General features: G+C 47.1%; 1 protein-coding gene across 2 annotated transcripts in view; it reads left to right on the forward strand.

Moving 5' to 3' along the window:
- Positions 1-18,514, forward strand: part of SRCAP (Snf2 related CREBBP activator protein) — a 37,901-nt gene extending 19,387 nt beyond the window's left edge. For both annotated transcript variants that reach the window (XM_084882994.1, XM_084882993.1), the window contains exons 21-33: positions 41-328; positions 881-1,045; positions 1,961-2,227; positions 2,807-4,278; positions 8,354-8,616; positions 8,755-8,957; positions 10,673-10,842; positions 10,992-11,188; positions 11,283-11,397; positions 11,607-11,726; positions 14,945-15,139; positions 15,278-15,361; positions 15,457-18,514. In XM_084882994.1, the coding sequence (XP_084739120.1) occupies positions 41-328; positions 881-1,045; positions 1,961-2,227; positions 2,807-4,278; positions 8,354-8,616; positions 8,755-8,957; positions 10,673-10,842; positions 10,992-11,188; positions 11,283-11,397; positions 11,607-11,726; positions 14,945-15,139; positions 15,278-15,361; positions 15,457-18,114 (6,197 nt within the window). In that variant the 3' untranslated portion in view covers positions 18,115-18,514. The remainder of the gene's footprint in view (positions 1-40; positions 329-880; positions 1,046-1,960; positions 2,228-2,806; positions 4,279-8,353; positions 8,617-8,754; positions 8,958-10,672; positions 10,843-10,991; positions 11,189-11,282; positions 11,398-11,606; positions 11,727-14,944; positions 15,140-15,277; positions 15,362-15,456) is intronic.
- The last annotated feature ends 62 nt before the right edge of the window (positions 18,515-18,576 follow it).

Below are 18,576 nucleotides of genomic sequence, written 5' to 3' on the forward strand. Positions count from 1 at the left end.
ATCAGGGTATATTTGACAGGTGTTTCCTTTGTGTTTTCAGTGTTACCTTCCCCCCTAGGGGTCCTGAGTGGAACCTCACGGCCTCCCACACCAACCCTGTCCCTGAAGCCAGCCCCACCTGCCCCTGTTCGCCTGAGTCCTGCCCCACCCCCAGGCTCTTCCAGCCTGTTGAAGCCCCTGACAGTGCCACCAGGCTATACCTTCCCTTCTACCACTGCCACCACTACTTCTACCACCACAGCTACTGCTCCTACCACGGCAGTACCAGCTCCTACTCCTGCACCACAGCGCCTCATCCTGTCTCCTGATATGCAAGCTCGCCTGCCCTGTAAGTTCCTAGGGCTCTGGAGGGCGAGGGACTTGAGATGGGAGGAAGGCTTATATGCCCCAGAGCTGGAGAAGAAAAGCTCAGGAGTATGAGAGAGTATCAAATTCTAGTTAGCTAACATGTATAGGGTATTTTGCCAGACGTTGGTAACTCATAATCAAGAGCCCTCAGGAAGTTCACAATTTAGTTGGAGAGATGACATGTAAGCCTCATGGTAGAAAGTCATGTGAGGTAAAGGCAACATAGAGGAGGGGGGTTTTGAGTGGTTAATTAGCTCAGTATGGTGGCAGGCCTTTGCAACAGTCACTAACCGGTGGTCTGTGAGGTCCAAAAGGTTGGCAACTGCTGCTTTAGAGGATATAAAGGAAATGGTTAAGCAAATGAGTGGAATGGAAGGAGTAGCGTGTCAAAAGTTCAGACTAATTGAAGGCTTAGCTTGTTGAAACATGAGAAATTGAGGGGAAGAGTTAGAGGAACTGAGACTTGTACCTCATGAGGGTCTGCAAAGTGGCATTGAGCCCTATGTTCATTAAGCCCCTTCTTTGTTTATAGCAGGTGAAGTGGTCAGCATCGGCCAGTTGGCTTCACTGGCACAGCGCCCAGTGGCTAGTACAGGGGGAAGCAAACCTCTCACCTTCCAAATCCAGGGCAACAAGCTGACTTTGACTGGTGCCCAGGTGCGCCAGCTTGCCGTGGGGCAACCCCGCCCGCTGCAAAGTAGGTAAAACCCACCCCCTGTCCTGCCTTTTTCTTCTTCTTTCTTATCCTCTTGTTTTTTTTTATGGCTCTTTGAAAATGTCAGCCTGTGTGTTTCTTTCCCTAGTATTTGGTGGGTGGGGCCAAAGAGAATGATTGGAAGAAGTCTTTTATAAAGATAAGGATGAGGTCATTTTATTTATTAAAATATATTTTTATTGAATTCAGAGGGGAAGTGAGAGGGGGAGAGAGAGATAGAAATATTAATAATGAGAGAGAATCATTGATCAGTTGCCTCCTGCCCACCACACACTGGGGATTCAGTCTGCAGTCTGGGCATGTGCCCTGACTGGCAATCGAACTGTGACCTCCTGGTTCATAGGTCCATGCTCAACTACTGAGCCGATCTGGCTGGGCCGGATGAAGTCATTTTAGAGACATTATCTTCTCTCTATTCTCTTTCTCTCCTCTAGCCCTTGCCTCTTTGCCTCCATCCGGCTGATAGCTGCTTCTCTTTCTCTCTTCCCTTAACCCAGGGAATGTGGTGCACCTGGTGTCAGCAGGGGGGCAGCACCACCTCATCAGTCAGCCTGCCCATGTGGCCCTGATCCAGGCCGTGGCCCCGACCCCTGGCCCCACCCCTGTCTCTGTGCTGCCTTCTTCGACCCCCAGCACCACCCCTGCCCCCACTGGCCTCAGCCTTCCGCTTGCTGCTAACCAGGGTGAGGCTCCTGGCCTTCCTACTTAGCTCTTGCAGGCCTTGGTCCTTCCAGGCATGTCCTGGGCTACTGTCTGTCCAGCCTTCCCTCAGTATTGTTTTCCCTTGCTGGTGTCTCCAATATCTGTCTGCTTCCCTCTCCTGCCCCTGGACTTCTTCCATCTTTTGGGTCTCTTGTTTCTTTTCTACCTTTCCCTCAATGTAGCTTCCTCTTGCAGTGCCACCAACCATGGTGAATAATACAGGCGTGGTGAAGATTGTAGTGAGACAGGCCCCTCGGGATGGACTGACTCCGGTTCCTCCATTGGCCCCAGCACCCCGGCCTCCGAGCTCTGGGATTCCAGCTGTGTTGACTCCACGGCCCACATTAACCCCTGGCCGGCTACCCACACCTACTTTGGGTGTTGCCCGGGCTCCCATACCTACATCCACTCTGGTGAGGCCCCTTCTCAAGCTGGTCCAGAGTCCATCGCCTGAAGTCAATGGTGAGTCAGTGTGGCTAAGACCAGAAATGTTTACTAGGATTGGAGATGGAATGGCCCCAAGGGTTTTTTTCTTTCTTTTTTAAATACATTTTTATTGATTTTAGAGGGGGGGGGGGGGAGAGAGAAACATCAATGATGAGAGACTCATTGATTGGCTGCCTCCTGCATGCCCTCTATTGGGGATCGAGCCCATAGCCTGGGCATGTGCCCTGACCAGGAATTGAACCGTGACCTCCTGGTTTATAGGTCGACGCTCAACCACTGAGCCACCCTAGCCGGGTGCCCTAAGGTGTTTCTGTGACAACAGATCCCTTCATTATCCAGCATATTGATTTGCTGGGCAGTGGGCCCCAAACTTGGGCTGCCGACCCCTTGCTTAATTCCAACATACATTTATTGGACTCTTGGAGGGAAAGGATATGTTAAGTTGCCAGATTCCTTGATTCTTTGATCTCATGGTGTGGGAATGAAGGTTTTCTGGGAAACAGTTGAAACTTGCAAGTAAGGGAAGGGGTGGGACAGGATAATAGCAGGAGCAAGAAAAGAATTTTGGGCCTAACTCATCTTCTGTCTCCACAGCTTCAGCAACCGGAACTGCTCCCTTGACCATCTCTTCTTCCCTTCCTGTGCCATCTTCACTCCCTGGGCCAGCATCTTCCCCAATGCCAGTTCCCAACTCCTCTCCCCTTGCTAGTCCTGTGTCCTCTACAGTCTCCGTTCCAGTGTCATCTTCACTCCCTATCTCTATCTCCACCACGCTTCCTGCCCCAGCCTCAGCTCCACTCACCATCCCAATCTCAGCTTCCTTACCTGTTTCGGCTTCAGGCCCAACTGTGTTGACCACTGTGACTCCAACAATGACACCTGTTGTCTCAGCGGCTCCTGGACTTCCCTCTTTGGCACCAGCTGGGACTTCCCCATCAGCATCAGCCTTGACTTTAGGTTTGGCCACAACTTCATCCCTGTCCCCATCTCAGGCACCTGGTCACCCTCTGTTGTTGGCTCCAGCCTCTTCACATGTCCCAGGGTTGAATTCAGCTGTGGCTCCAGCATGTTCACCTGTCCTGGTGCCAGCTTCTGCTCTGGCTAATTCTTTTCCGGCAGCACCAAATCCAGCTCCAGCTCAGGCTTCCCTTCTGGCTCCAACACCTGCATCTCAGGCTCTAGCCACCTCTATGGCTCCCATGGCGGCTCCACAGACAGCAATCCTGGCTCCTCCAGCTCCTTCCCTGACTCCTCTTCCAGTTCTGGCTCCATCACAGACTTCAGTTCCAGTACTGGCTACATCACCTACTCCAGGAACTCCTATAGCCTCAGCTTCTTCACTGGTGCCAGTCCCAACTCCTGTGTTGGCTCCGACATCAACTCAAACTATGGTACCAGCCCCGAATCCGTCACCTCTCCCAAGCCCGGCTTCTACACAGACACTGGCCTTAGCCCCAGCTTTAGCATCCACTCTTGGCGGCTCGTCTCCATCTCAGACACTATCTTTGGGAACAGGGAATCCCCAGAAGCCCTTTCCAGCTCAGACATTATCATTGACTCCAGCATCGTCCCTAGTACCAGCTCCAGCCCAGACACTGTCTTTGGCACCAGGACCACCACTGGGTCCAACTCAGACGCTTTCCCTGGCTCCAGCACCCTCTCTGGCTCCTGCTTCTTCGATGGGCCCAACTCCAGCTCACACTTTGACTTTGGCTCCGGTATCATCATCTGCTTCAATCCTGGCCCCAGCTTCAGTGCAAACACTGACCTTGAGTCCTGCCCAAGTTCCAGTGCCCACCTTGGGCCCAGCCACAGCTCAGACTCTGGCACTGGCCCCAGCCTCAACACAGGTCCCAGTTTCCCAGGCATCCTCCCTTGTGGTTTCTGTACCTGGGGCTGCTCCCTTGCCCATCACCATGGTATCCCGGCTGCCTGTTTCCAAGGATGAGCCTGAGACACTGACATTGCGCTCTGGTCCCCCCAGCCCTCCCTCCACTGCTACCTCGTTCAGTGGTCCCAGGCCTCGACGCCAGCCCCCACCACCACCTCGTTCCCCTTTCTATCTGGTAAGTTTTACTGCCTCAAAAGAGAGGGAATGGGAGTTGAGTTTCTTCGGAATGTTGACAGAATGGATGGAACAGAATAATGTCACTTTTATCTTGGTAAATTACGAAGTCTAGTTTTGTGGACCTGAGACTTCAGTGCCATTGGACAAGTCCTTTTCCCTGAGCTTATATTATTTTCTGTAAAATGGAATAATCATGTTCTACTTTTCTTATAGGGATAATTGAGGACCTAATGTGCTTTTAAAACTATTCACTGATACGTTGAAAGCCTTATTGTTATCACTGGTCTCTTTCTTCTTGCTTACTCTTTTGAGTTAGTGTTGGCATTTAATTGCCTCATTTTACAGATGAAGAGACTAGCCTGTTAAATGATGTTGTAAATGTTACACAGCTTGTGAGAACAGAGATGTGCTGACTCCATTGCTTTCTCCTCTTCCCCACAAGAGGCAGTCCTCAGAGACAGACTTACTTTCTTCAGTTGCTGAAACTATTACCATCTTCAAGTATTTGAACTTCTAAGGGAGGGATGACACCATGGAATACAGTTCCCCAAAGATCATCATCCGACTTTGATGGCCATTTCTTAGTTTTTTTTTTACCTCCATGGTGATTAAGTGGCAATAAAAGAACTCTGGCCCTGTCCGGGTGGCTCAGTTAAAATGTCACCAAAAGGTTGTGGGTTTGATTCCCAGTCAGGGCACATACCGGTTGTGGGTTCAATCCCTGGTCAAGGCACATATAAGAGGCAACCAATCAATGTTTTTCTCTCACACAGATGTTTTTCTCTCCCTCTCCATTCCTCTTTCTCTTAAACATCAATAAAAACATATCCTTGGGTGATGATTTAAAAAAAAAATAGAACTGTTCCCTATGTTTCCTATCCCTTCCTTAGCTTTCTGTTAGCCATTGTTTTTCCATCATGTAAATAATTCCGTACATGTAAGTTAAACTTACAACTCAGATTCAAGTAAATAATCCAGGAAAAAATTTGAAGAAAGATCTAGTGAATCTCCCCAGGCCTTATCTTTTGCTCATCCTATTACAGAGCTGCTGCTTATTCTTTGCCCAGCCTCAGTCTCCCACCCAGTCTCAGTGCGACTAACTCCACCTTTTGTCTTTCTGGCACTACCAGATCGGTCTGGCTTGTTGGAAGTAAAAGAGAATCTAGATCTTACCCAAATGTGACAGCCCATGGTCTATGCTAAATTTCGGTTGCTGTGCAAGGTAGATAGCAGCTTTTTGACACTATTTTTTCCTTAAACAATTTGAAATATGCCACATAACCATACAGTTAATTCATTTAAAGTACACAAAATCAGTGGCTTTTATTATATTCACAGAGTTGTGCAGCCATTACCACAATCTTACTTTGGAACATTTTTATGGCCTTAAAGAGAAACTTTACACCCTTAGCCATCATCCCCGAACTTCGCTCTCTCTCCTAGCCTTCAGCAACTACTTATTTATTTTCTGTCTTTATAAATTTGTCTGTGAAGTCACAAAATATACAGCCTTCTGTGATTGGCTTCTTTAACTTGGCTTAATTAAGTTCCTGAGGTTCATTCATGTTAGAGCACATATCAGTACTTAATTTCTTTTTATTGTTAAATATTCCATTTTATGGATAGAGCACATTTTCTATATTCATCAGTTGGTAGGGACATTTGAATTATTTAACTTGTTGGATGTTACGAATAATGCAGTTATGAAATAAGATCTTGTGTCTTTTCATGTTTTCCATTATGTTGGATGTAATACCTAGGACTGGAATTGCTGGGCCATATGATAACTATGTTCAATTGTTTGAGGAACTGCCAAACTCCTTTCCAGTGTAGCTGTACCATTTTATATTCCCACCGACACCTGGTTCCAGGAGTTCTACATCTTTGACAACACTTGTTAGTTGTCTTTTTTTATTACATTCTAGTGTGTATGAAGTGGAACCTAATGGTTTAGATTTGCATTTTTCTGATGGCTAATGATGTTGTGCATCTTTTAAGTGGTTGTTGACAATTTGTGTATCTATATATATATAAAAGCCAAGCATTAGAACGATTGGTTGCTATGATCCACACTGCAGCGGCCAACCAGGCCAATTGGGGCCCTGATTGCCCCGCCCCCAACCTCCCACAGGGCCGCCTTGTGTGCCATTGTCATCCTCCTCCCTCCCTTCCCCCTCAGCCAACCTTAACCTTATCTGCCCCCATCAGGGAAGGCCACCTGGACCCCACCCATGCACAAATTTGTGTACCTGGCCTCTAGTCTTTTTTTTTTTTTTTTCTTTTTCTTTTTTTATATATATATCTTACTGATTTTTTACAGAGAGGAAGGGAGAGGGAGAGCCAGAAATGTCAATGAGAGAAACATCGACCAGCGCCTCCTGCACACCTGCTACCGGGGATGTGCCCGCAACCAATATACATGCCCTTGACCGGAATCAACCTGGGACCTTTCAGTCCACAGACCGACGCTCTACCACTGAGCCAAACTGGTTTCGGCATAGTCTTTGAAGAAATGTCTCTATGATCCTTTGCCCTTTTTAATTGGGTTATTTATTCTTATTGAGTTGTAAGAGTCCTTTATATATTCTAGATACAAGCCCCTTTCAGATTTTCAAATCTTTCCTCTTTTGCTACTGTTTGAGAACTCACCTGGATTGATTTTTCACTGTACTAGGGATGCTTTCTCACTTAGATCACAAGGAGCCAAGAGGTTAAGCTTGATGTAGCCATCAAAAAGGGAGATTTGGGCCCTGGCTGGTGTGGTTCAATTGGTTGGCATTGTCCCATGCACCAAAAGGTTGCAGGTTCGATTCCTGGTTTAGGCCCATACCAAGGTTGTGGGCTTGATCCCTGGTTGGGGTGTGTATGGAAGGCATTAGATGTTTCTCTCCTCTCCCTCCCCCCTTTTCTCTCTCTATAAAATCAGTGAAAATAAAATCCTTTTTTAGTGAGGATTAAAAAAAAAACAAAACCTGGTGTTTTTCAGGACCATTTCTAGGATCTCTTCTATTAACAGATTTATTGACAGCCTACTTTGTGTTCGATACTGAGCTAGGTAGTGGGTGATTATAGTTAAGATCAGATAGGGTCCATGATATATGGGCCTTAAATTTAGTGGGTAGAAGGCATTAATCAAAGATATCCCCTTCCCTTTCTTACAAAGTAAAATTGCAAGTGTAGTAAGTGCTTAAAAACATACATATATATATATATAGAGAGAGGTGGTTTTATAACCTGTGAAACTGGAAACAAGATATGGGAAAGGACTGAGTCAAAGTCATACAGATATCCTATCTGCCAGGCACTCCCCTTTTCTCTCTTAGAGTGATGTTATCTAAATATCTGGTTATGTTCCCATCCCTGTTCATTCTAGTCTGGCCCTTGGTAGAAACCTGCTGTGGATTTAATTAGTCTTTCTGTATCCTGGTCAGTGATTTGAGGAAGGCTTTTAATAATTGTTTTTTTATATACTGCAAGAAGATAAATTAATTGAATGTTTTAGAGTTAAATGTTATATAGGAAAATTTCCACAAACCATCTATTTTATAAGATTTTTGGAATGCAGATCTTAAATTTGAATATTCAGGCATTCTGCTTTGGTGGCATACAAAGAAAGATCAGGTTTTTTTGTTTTTTTGTTGTTTTTTTTTAATATATTTTATTGATTTTTAACAGAGAGGAAGAGAAAGAGATAGAGAGCTAGAAATGTCGATGAGAGAGAAACATCGGCCAGCTGCCTCTTGCACACCCCCTACAGGGGATGTGCCCGCAACCAATGTACATGCCCTTCCTTGACTGGAATGGAACCTGGGACCTTTTAGTCCGCAGACTGATGCTCTACCACTGAGCCAAACCGGCTTCAGCAGGAAAGATCAGTTTTGCAGAGAATTTATTTCACTTAAAAATTGTGAAAGGAGTAATTGATGACTTGGAAAATTAAAAGCATAATGTACTTTAAAATCTTATGGTTCACATAGATTATGTTTAATTGTGGGAGGAACTGTCAGGTTTTCTGTAAGGACACTGATTACTTATTCTGTGTTTTGGGGTTTTTTTTTCTCTCTCATCTCCAGGACTCTCTAGAGGAAAAGCGAAAACGACAGCGGTCTGAACGCCTGGAACGGATTTTCCAACTTAGTGAGGCTCATGGGGCCCTGGCACCTGTGTATGGGACTGAAGTCCTGGATTTCTGTACCTTGCCCCAACCTGTTGCCAGCCCCATCGGCCCTTGTTCTCGCCCCAGCCACCCCACCTTTTGGACTTATACTGAGGCTGCCCGCCGGGCTGTACTGTTTCCTCAGCAACGCCTAGACCAGCTGTCTGAAATCATTGAGAGGTTGGCAGGACTAAGTGCTCATGGGAAGAGGGTCTTGGGGCTTCTGAGTGGATGTAGTGTTTAGGGATGTTGAAGGTGCTATCTCTTGGGACTCTACAGAGTTTCATCTTTTATACTGCTTGCCTCTTCCTTTTGCAGGTTCATCTTTGTCATGCCTCCTGTGGAGGCACCTCCCCCTTCCCTGCATGCCTGCCACCCACCTCCTTGGCTGGCCCCACGTCAGGCAGCCTTCCAGGAGCAATTGGCCTGTGAGCTCTGGCCCCGGGCTCGTCCTTTGCACCGTATTGTGTGTAACATGCGCACCCAGTTCCCTGACTTGAGGCTTATCCAGTACGATTGCGGTGAGTTCATTGACCAATGAGGGTTCCTTGACCTCTTTTACTCTTTTCAGGGATGTTGTATATTAGGTCTTGGTAGATTTCATTAAACATTAGACAGTTTTTTTAGGTTATGCTTATGGGAAAGATAGAGAATTGTAGACATATGAATTCTCATCATTCATGAATTTGACTTTGGTGAAAGTTGAAAATGTGTATTAACTCATTTATTTGTTCAGTGATTATTTTGTGAACATCTGTTTTGCTAATCATTTGGGGTTACAAATGATGAACAAGATAGCACAGCATGGAGTTTTCAGATTTATGCTGCACAGTAAATAGTAAATTTTGTTTTGTGAAAAGACAAGAATTCTTACCTTTTGGTTAGAGTACTTTTTTATTTTATTTTATATTTTTATTGATTTTTTACAGAGAGGAAGAGAAAGGGATAGAGAGTTAGAAACATCGATGAGAGAGAATCATCGATCAGCTGCCCCCTGCACCACCCCCACTGGGGATGTGCCCGCAACCTGGGTTCATGCCCTTGACCGGAATCGAACCCGCGACCTTTCAGCCCGCAGGCCGACGCTCTATCCACCGAGTCAAACCGGTTTCAGCTGCCATCCTTAATTTTTATCTTTTTATTCTCATGCTTGTTTCTTCTTGGTCATAAGATGGCTGCCATAACTCCAGGGAGCACACCAAATGCTCTGAGTAGGAAGCCAGGGGTTGAGATAAAAGACTTCTAGCAAATCTTCTTTCCTGAGAAAGAGAGCTCTCCCAGTTGACTTTGCTTCATAATTAATTAGCTCAAATTGGGCCACATGCCCATCCCTGGAGCAATCACTGTCAAAAGGTAATGGCAAAAAGGAACTCTGGCTTGCTGAAACCTGGTGGGGGTGTTTGCAGGAGGCAGCTGGTTGATGTTTCTCTCTCAACGATGTTTCTATCTCTCTATCCCTCTCCCTTCCTCTCTGTAAAAAATCAATAAAATATATTTAACAACAAAAAAAAGGAACTCTGGCTTATTTAGGATCACTCATGAGTTGTCTTCTGGGTTGGGTTGAGGCTTGCCTTGCCAGATGTCCACAGTGTTATTCAGGTTCTGTTAACCAAGAATGTCTTTTTGTCACAATCCTGCACAGATATTTCTATAGTAACATGTGTTTGGAGATTTTCTAAATGTCTTATAAGAAAGTCAGCATAATTTTTATTACTATACACAATATATATTTTAGTAAAAACCATTTGAAATTATTTAGAATAGATGAATTCAAATCTTAGTTAAAGTGTTTCAGATTGACTTACTAGAAATATTTCAGAAGTTAATTCCATGTTTGATGGGACGTTGATCCTAAGATAACCTAGGATCTTGCCTTAATGGTTCTGATCTCGGTGACCAGGATTTGTTGATAATTTATTCTGTGAATCAGTCCTTGATTCAGCTGGTATAACTCATTGTAGTACTTAAAAATTTCTTACTCAAATACTACTGTAGATTCTCTCCCACTCTCCCCCCCAGGGTGTATATTACCCTACTCCTAGTAAGACTATAGAAGTTAAATCCAAGACAAAAGCAGACTGAAGAGGAGAACCCTTAGGGAAAGAAAATAGGTTAATTCAGATTTTTTGGTATCCTGTGCTAATTGAAATCCTGGCCTAAAATTTTGGTTACCATCCAACTACAGCCTTCAGTGTTGTTTATAGCTAGCTCCCTGCACCCCTTCATATCTCTTCAGGAAAGTTGCAAACGTTAGCAGTGCTGTTGCGACAGCTCAAGGTGGGGGGCCACCGAGTACTCATATTCACCCAGATGACTCGGATGCTGGATGTACTGGAGCAGTTTCTAACCTACCACGGTCACCTCTACTTGCGTCTGGATGGGTCTACTAGAGTTGAACAAAGACAGGTAATCCAGGCATTGCAGCCTTAAGAGACACCTCAGCTTCTGTCTCCTTTTTCCAGAGCTTGGGGTCCAAGACGGAGCCCACTAAACCTTGGGTCTTTTTTGGGGGCATTTCTCCCAATGTTATCTTTTTTTTTTCCCTTTCCCTCTAGGCCTTGATGGAACGATTCAATGCAGACAAGCGTATATTCTGCTTCATCCTTTCAACTCGGAGTGGGGGTGTGGGCGTGAACCTGACGGGAGCAGACACTGTTGTTTTTTATGACAGCGACTGGAATCCCACCATGGATGCTCAGGCCCAGGATCGCTGTCACCGAATTGGCCAGACCCGAGATGTTCACATCTATAGGTATTGCCTAATCTCCCCTACCTTGCTTCCCCCTTGCTAGAAGGATTTTATTGATGTATTTGGCTGTTTACCCATGGCTTTCATCAATCCCTAGGCTTATCAGTGAACGGACAGTGGAGGAGAACATCCTAAAAAAGGCAAATCAGAAGAGAATGTTGGGAGACATGGCCATTGAGGGAGGCAACTTTACCACAGCATATTTTAAACAGGTACTACTCTCTTCCAGCCTATGGAGAATAGAATTGCTTTGCCTGTAAGCATTACTCCTGCTTATGAAAGAGGATGCTCTGACCTTTACAGACATGCATCTTCAACCAGTGGCCTGATACTTCTAAGAACCGTCATCAGTTTTCATAGTTGTAGGCCTGGGACCAGCATTCCATTGACTCGGACGTTTTTTCTTCTGTTCTTTCCAAAGCAGACCATTCGAGAGCTGTTTGATATGCCCCTGGAGGAGTCATCTGGCTCCTCTATACCCTCTGCCTCTGAAGAGGAGGAAGAAACTGTGGCCAGCAAGCAGACCCACATCCTGGAGCAGGTGAAAAAAGTGGGCGGTCCCCAGAGGAGAACTAATGGTTATAGTGTGTGTTGTCTTTGGATCTGTTGAGTTTGTCCAGAGGGAAAGAACTATTTCTGCTACTTCTCAAATTATAGTTGGCCTTTGATAGTTGTGAATGGATTGTTTTCTATGGTTTTATAGAAAAAAAGACAGGATTTAGTTTTTATTTCTAACTTTTATTTCTAAGTTAAAAAAAAAGCAGCAGTGCTTTTTTAAAACACACACATATATATATACATATTTATTTATTTAAATATGTTTTTATTTTTAGAGAGGGAGATGGGAGAGAGAAAGAGAAACATCGATGTGAGAGGAAAGCATTGATAGGATCAGCTGCCTCCTGCATGCACCCCAATCCAGCATCAAGCCTGAAACCTGGACGTGTGCCTGGACTAGGACCAAACCAGTGACCCTTCAGTGCATGGAATGACCAACAACTGAGCCACACTGGCCAGGGCCAGCAGTGCTTTTTAATAATAGTATTTGTTAAGCTTAGTCTGTTTAATCTTCTGAACCTTACTTTCTATTTTTCTAAAATGCTAATGACAAGGAAGTAACTAAGGTTAAATGACATGTGGATTAAGAAGTGCTTTGTTGCCCTTCTGGTGTGGCTGTGGTTGAGTGTCAACCTATGAACCAGGAGGTCACAGTTTGATTCCCAGTCAGGGCACATGCCCAGGTTGTACACTTGATCCCCAGTAGGGTGTGTGCAGGAGGCAGCCGAGCAATGAATCTCTGCATCATTGATGTTTCTATCTTTCTCTCCTCCCTTCCTCTCTGAAATCAATAAAAATATATTTATTTTTTAAAAAGAAGTGTTTTACCTTAGCCGGTTTGGCTCAGTGGATAGAACATCGGCCTGCAGATCAAAGGGTCCCAGGTTTGATTCTGGTCAAGGGCACATGCCTGGGTTTCGGGCTCAGTCCAACAATGCAGGAGGCAGTCAGTCAATGATTCCCTCTCATCATTGATGTTTCTCTCTTCCTTTCTCTTCCTCTCTGAAAGTAATAAAAATATATTTTTAAAAAATAAAATAAAAATATAAAAGAAGTGTTTTATACATGGGTAGAATTCATTTTCCAAACATTGTTGCATAATAAAATCACTTGGGAAGCTTTTAAAAGGATTGATTCCTGGACCTCATCTAAAAATCTAAATCATTTTAGGAGGTGAAGTCTGATCATATGTATTTTTTCAGAGCTCTTCAGAAGTAAACATGTTTAGGAACTACAGATGTAAAGTGTCATGGAAATGTTTTTCTCTACCTGGTGCCTTCTCATGGTTGACCATACTCTAGGCTAGTTCCTTCAGTGACTTGGGTATAAGCTCCCATCATATCTCAAGGGAAAAATTATATGTGGTTAATCTATTACCATGAAATATCTCAGTATAAAAAGATAATTTTGTTTTTAAAACTTTCTGCCTTTAAAAATTTTTTTTTCATTGTTGGAAGCATTACATATGTCCCCTTTTCTCTCCATTGACCTCTTGCCCACTCCCTCCACCCCCCCAGGCTTTTACTACATATAGTCTGTGTCCATGGGTTACTCATAACTATATATATGTATATACATATAACCATGCAGCTTTTATGACCAAATGACGGGTTGCTATGATGTGCACTGACCATCCGGGGACAGACGCTCAACACAGGAACTTCCCCCTGGTGGTCAGTGTGCTCTCACAGCCAGCTTTTCAAGGCCCTTCCCCTGATGGGTCCAGATTGGGGATGGGGCCAGCCAGCCAACTTCCTAAGGCCTCTTTCCCCTAGCTGGCCTCAATTGTTGGCCAGGCCAAGGGGCCCCACCCGTGCACAAATTCGTGCACTGGTGCTCTAGTATGCGTGTAAGTTCTTCGGTTGATCTCTTCTCTCCCCCACCCCCCTCCCACCGTTCCATCCTATGTGTACAACTGCTTTGCTTTGGTAACTTGGGGCCTAGATGAGAGTTGAGTTCTGTTACCTGTATACCGTGTTTCCCCGAAAATAAGACATCCTCCGAAAATAAGACCTACTTACAGGTTTTCTTCTGAGTGAAATATAAGGCATCCCCCCGAAAATAAGGTCCCCCCCAGGCTACATATGAGAGATTTGGTCCACTGATTCTGAAAGAAATGGAGTCACAAGAAATTCACCAGGAAATTCAGGAATTGGTTTGTTATGATGATGTTCCAGAAGATGATGACATGATTGTCATTGAATAAATGAGTAAATTCTTGATACTGTAGGATTCACAGTTTGTCTGGTTTGTGTTGACAACTACCATACAGGTAATAAATTTCCTTTATTTTCATTTAACAATAAATGTGTACCGTATTCTTCTTCATGGAAAAATAAGACATCCCCTGAAAATAAGACCTAGCGCATCTTTGGGAGCAAAAATTAATATAAGACATCCTCTGAAAATAAGACATAGCGCATGGAAAGATAAGACATCCCTTGAAAATAAGACCTAGCCTAACTTTGGGAGAAAAACAATATTAGACACTGTCTTATTTTCGGGGAAACAGGGTGTGTGTGTGTGTGTATAAAAGCCCAGTGACCAGAACATTAGAATGACCAGAATGAACCATGGCTATGATGTGTACTGTGGCAGCCAACCAGCCTGATCCAGGCCCCAGTTGACTCCCACCTCCACCCTGATTGGGGGCGGGGCTGGCCAGCCAACCACCTGCAGTCCCTCCCCCTGGCCAGCCCCAGGCAAGCCGGCGGGACCCCACCCATGCACAAATTTGTGTACCAGACCTCTAGTAGTGTTATAAACCTGGTTTGGTATAAGTGTTTTTTTGTTGTTTTAAATCTGGGCTGTGATCCAGACAACATTTAATTTATTCCAGAATCTACCATGTAGAGTAAAGAACCAATTTAGTCCAGTCCTTATAATAATGGTATCACTTTTATAGCACTTAATAAATTATAAACATATGGTATGTTTAAATACAGTAAATGCCTCTGGTTAAGCAGGCCACGTGCTTTGATCTCATTTTACAGATGAGAAAACTGCTCCTTAGAATTTAACTAGCTTGTCTATGAAAAAAAGGCAAAGACAAAACCATGACTGGGATCCAGGGCTTTTGAGCTCAGTGCTTTTTTGTTTCCTTATTTTGTTGTAAACTTGGCCTCAAATTTTTGCCAGAATCAAATCACAGGATGTAAAGTTTTTTAATTCTCATGGATTTTCTTCCACACGCCTTTGCAGGCATTATGTCGGGCAGAAGATGAAGAAGATATCCGTGCAGCCACCCAAGCCAAGGCTGAACAGGTTGCTGAGCTTGCAGAATTCAATGAGAATGATAGTTTTCCTGCTGGTGAGGGAGAGGAGGCTGGTCGGCCTGGGGCTGAGGATGAGGAAATGTCCCGAGCTGAGCAGGAAATTGCTGCCCTTGTCGAACAGGTCAGTGTTGGACCCACTAGTTCTCAACTCCTTCTGGATTCTGACCCTCTTACTTTCCCTGGTAAAAATAATCACAGCTAGATGGGTGGGCCCAGGACACCAGGTCCCTCTGTTCATCACCACTCTTCCTCCCCACAGCTGACCCCTATTGAGCGCTACGCTATGAAATTTCTGGAAGCTTCATTGGAGGAGGTGAGCCGAGAGGAGCTCAAGCAGGCAGAAGTGAGTAGTTCTAGGAGGTGGGAGGCTACTGTTTTCTACCCACTACCACCTTGAGTGCCTCTCTCTGACCACCCTGTGGGGTCTGTTGTTGGTAGGAGCAAGTGGAAGCTGCCCGCAAGGACCTGGACCAAGCCAAGGAGGAGGTGTTCCGCCTACCCCAAGAGGAGGAGGAGGGACCAGGGGCTGGGGATGAGGTTTCCTGTGGGACTGGTGGAGGCAGCCACCGGCGCAGTAAGAAGGTCAAGGCCCCTGAAAGGCCAGGGACTCGAGTCAGTGAGCGTCTTCGTGGAGCCCGGGCTGAGACTCAAGGGGCAAACCACACTCCTGTCGTATCCACTCATCATACCCGCAGCACTTCCACGCCCCCCCGCTGTAGCCCTGCCAGGGAGCGACTTCCCAGGCCAGTGCCTAAGCCTCAACCCACTCCTCCAGGGTCAGCTGCTGCAGTTCCCATCCCAGTCCCTGCCCCAATTCCCATTTCAGCTCCAAATCCATTAACCATGCTTCCTGTCCCTATCTCGCCTTCTCCCCCACTTCCTCCGCAGATTCCTCCCCCTTGTTCTTCTGTCAGCACACCTCCTCCCGCCTATACCCCTCCACCAGCTCATACCCCACCTCCAGCTCAAACCTCTGTCTTAACTCCTACCTCCCCTCTCTTGCTTAGTCGACCTTCTGTGCCCATCTTTCCCCCAGTCACCAACCTCCCCTTGAACTTGGGGCCTGAGGCAGAGCTATGTACACAAACATTGGCATCTAGTGAGTCCCTGGAGCTGGTTGATGTGGCCCCCTCTGAGACTTCCCCGCCTACTCATGTGCCCCCTAAGGATCTGTTGCCAGTTACTGTTGAGATCCTGCCTGTGACAGAAAAGAACCTTTCTCTCACCTCTTCTGCACCTAGCCCAATCCTGGAGACTGGCAGTTTCCCCAATGGTCAAGAGCAGGAGGTACCAGAGCCTGCTGAGGGGACCATCCTCACAGTGCTGCCTGATGGTGAGGAGGTGCCCACGTGTCCGAGTGAGAACAGTGGTGTGGCGCTCCCACCTTCCGCAGTATCTGATGAGCAACTTCAGTTGCCATTGGAGGCTGACAAGAACTCAGAAGAGCTCGTGGAAGCCCAGACCCCAACATCCAGCCCACAGAAGCTGCAGGAACTTGCTTCAGCTGAGGTTACAGCTCCATCAACCTCATCTTCAGCCACCTCCTCACCTGAGGGTTCTTCACCTGCCCGGCCCCCTCGACGTCGCACCAGTGCCGATGTAGAAATTAGGGGACAAGGGGCTGGTCGGCCAGGGCAGCCTCCAGGCCCCAAAGTTCTTCGCAAGTTGCCAGGACGGCTAGTGACTGTGGTAGAGGAAAAGGAACTGGTGAGGCGACGGCGACAGCAGCGGGGCACTGCCAGCGTTCTAGTGCCTGGGGTCTCGGAGACTGGTGCCAGCCCAGGAAGCCCATCTGCCCGCAACATGTTGGGGCCAGAATCCTCACCACCTACCAGTGGGCCCTGTGAAGCTGCTCCCCCATCCATACTGCCCACCCCAACCCAGCAGCCCTTCATAGCTCGCCGTCACGTTGAGCTGGGGGTGACTGGAGAGGGCAGTCCAGAGAATGGAGAAGGGGCACTGCTTGCCATCACCTCTCCTGCCATGAAACGTCGGAGGGGGAGGCCTCCCAAGAAGAACAGGTCTCCCGCAGATGCTGGACGAGGGGTGAATGAGGCCCCTTCGTCCACCTCCAAGGGAAAAACCAACGGGGCTGACCAGGTCCCTGGGGCTGACCCCCTTACTGTTGCAGAGCCGGTTTTGGGACCCCAGCTTATTTCTGGGCCCCAGCCTCTTGGACCCCAGCCAACTCATAGACCCGAGCCCATCATCCTATCACCTGTGGAGAAAAGAAGGCGTGGGCGGCCCCCTAAGGCACGTGACTTACCCATTCCTGGGACCATTTCCTCTCCAGGGGATGGCAGCTTAGAGAGCAGGACACAGCCGCTCCCAATGCCACCACTTCCACCACTCCTAGCCTGTCCCATTGCTACTGTCGCCAACACTGTCACCACTCTTACCATTTCAACATCCCCACCTAAGAGGAAGCGAGGCCGGCCTCCCAAGAATCCGCCATCGCCACGGCCCAGCCAGGTCCCTGTTTTGGACCGTGACACGTCTTCTGTCCTGGAGAGCTGTGGACTGGGGAGGCGGCAGCAACCCCAGGGCCAGGGGGAGAGTGAGGGTAGTTCTTCTGATGAGGATGGAAGCCGCCCCCTCACCCGCCTGGCCCGCTTGCGCCTTGAAGCAGAGGGGATTCGGGGACGAAAAAGTGAAGGGTCCATGGTGGTGGCTGTAATTCAGGATGACTTGGATTTGGCAGATGGACCAGGCGGGTTAGAATTGGCACCTCCCGTGGTCTCAGCTCCAAAACTGCGCTCCACCCGGCTACGTCCAGGTTCTCTAGTTCCCCCACTAGAGACTGAGAAGGTCCCTCGCAAACGGGCAGGTGTCCCAGTTGGCAGAGGTCCTGGGCAGGCAAAGCGGAGCTGCCTGCAGTCCCCAAGTCCCTTGGGGCCTGAAGGTTCAGTAGAAGAGTCTGAGGCTGAAGCCTCAGGTGAAGAGGAGGAAGGGGATGGGACCCCACGCCGCAGGTCTGGCTCCCACCGCCTTGGGGCGACAACCAACCAAGGGGACCAGCGCATCCTACGCAGCAGTGCCCCACCCCACCCAGCTGGCCCCACTGTTAGTCACAGAGGCCGAAAGGCCAAGACGTGAGTGGGCTGCCCCTCCACCTAGGCTTTCCACCATGGCCCCTCCCTCCACAACCAGGCCTGACTCTGTTAACCACTACTTGAAGTCTCGAGGGGGAAAGCCTCCAGGGAGACAGGGGCCTTCTCCCTTCTTTCCACCAAAGTAGGGGGTAGGAACCTGGTTGTCATGGAAATGGGGCACTTCACATATTCCCTTCCCTTTCACCCCACATGGCTGGGCAGTGTTAAGGGTGGCAAGATAGTCTCTGTCCCCACCCCCTTGTACTTGATTCCCCAGCAGTCTTTCACAGTCCTCCACCCTTAAGGAAAGGGGGAAGGACTTCTCTACAATAAGGTTTTTTTTTTTTCTTTTCTTTTCTTTTTTTTAAGAAGAAAAAATAATAAACTTAGTTTCTGTATGAGCATCCGCGTAAGGAGGCTTCTGATTTTCTGGTCTGGTGGAGGGTTGGGTGGGAACTTGGGCATC

Source organism: Pipistrellus hanaki (genome assembly GCF_964339955.1).
Source record: "Pipistrellus hanaki genome assembly, chromosome: 4".
Taxonomy (NCBI): domain Eukaryota; kingdom Metazoa; phylum Chordata; class Mammalia; order Chiroptera; family Vespertilionidae; genus Pipistrellus; species Pipistrellus hanaki.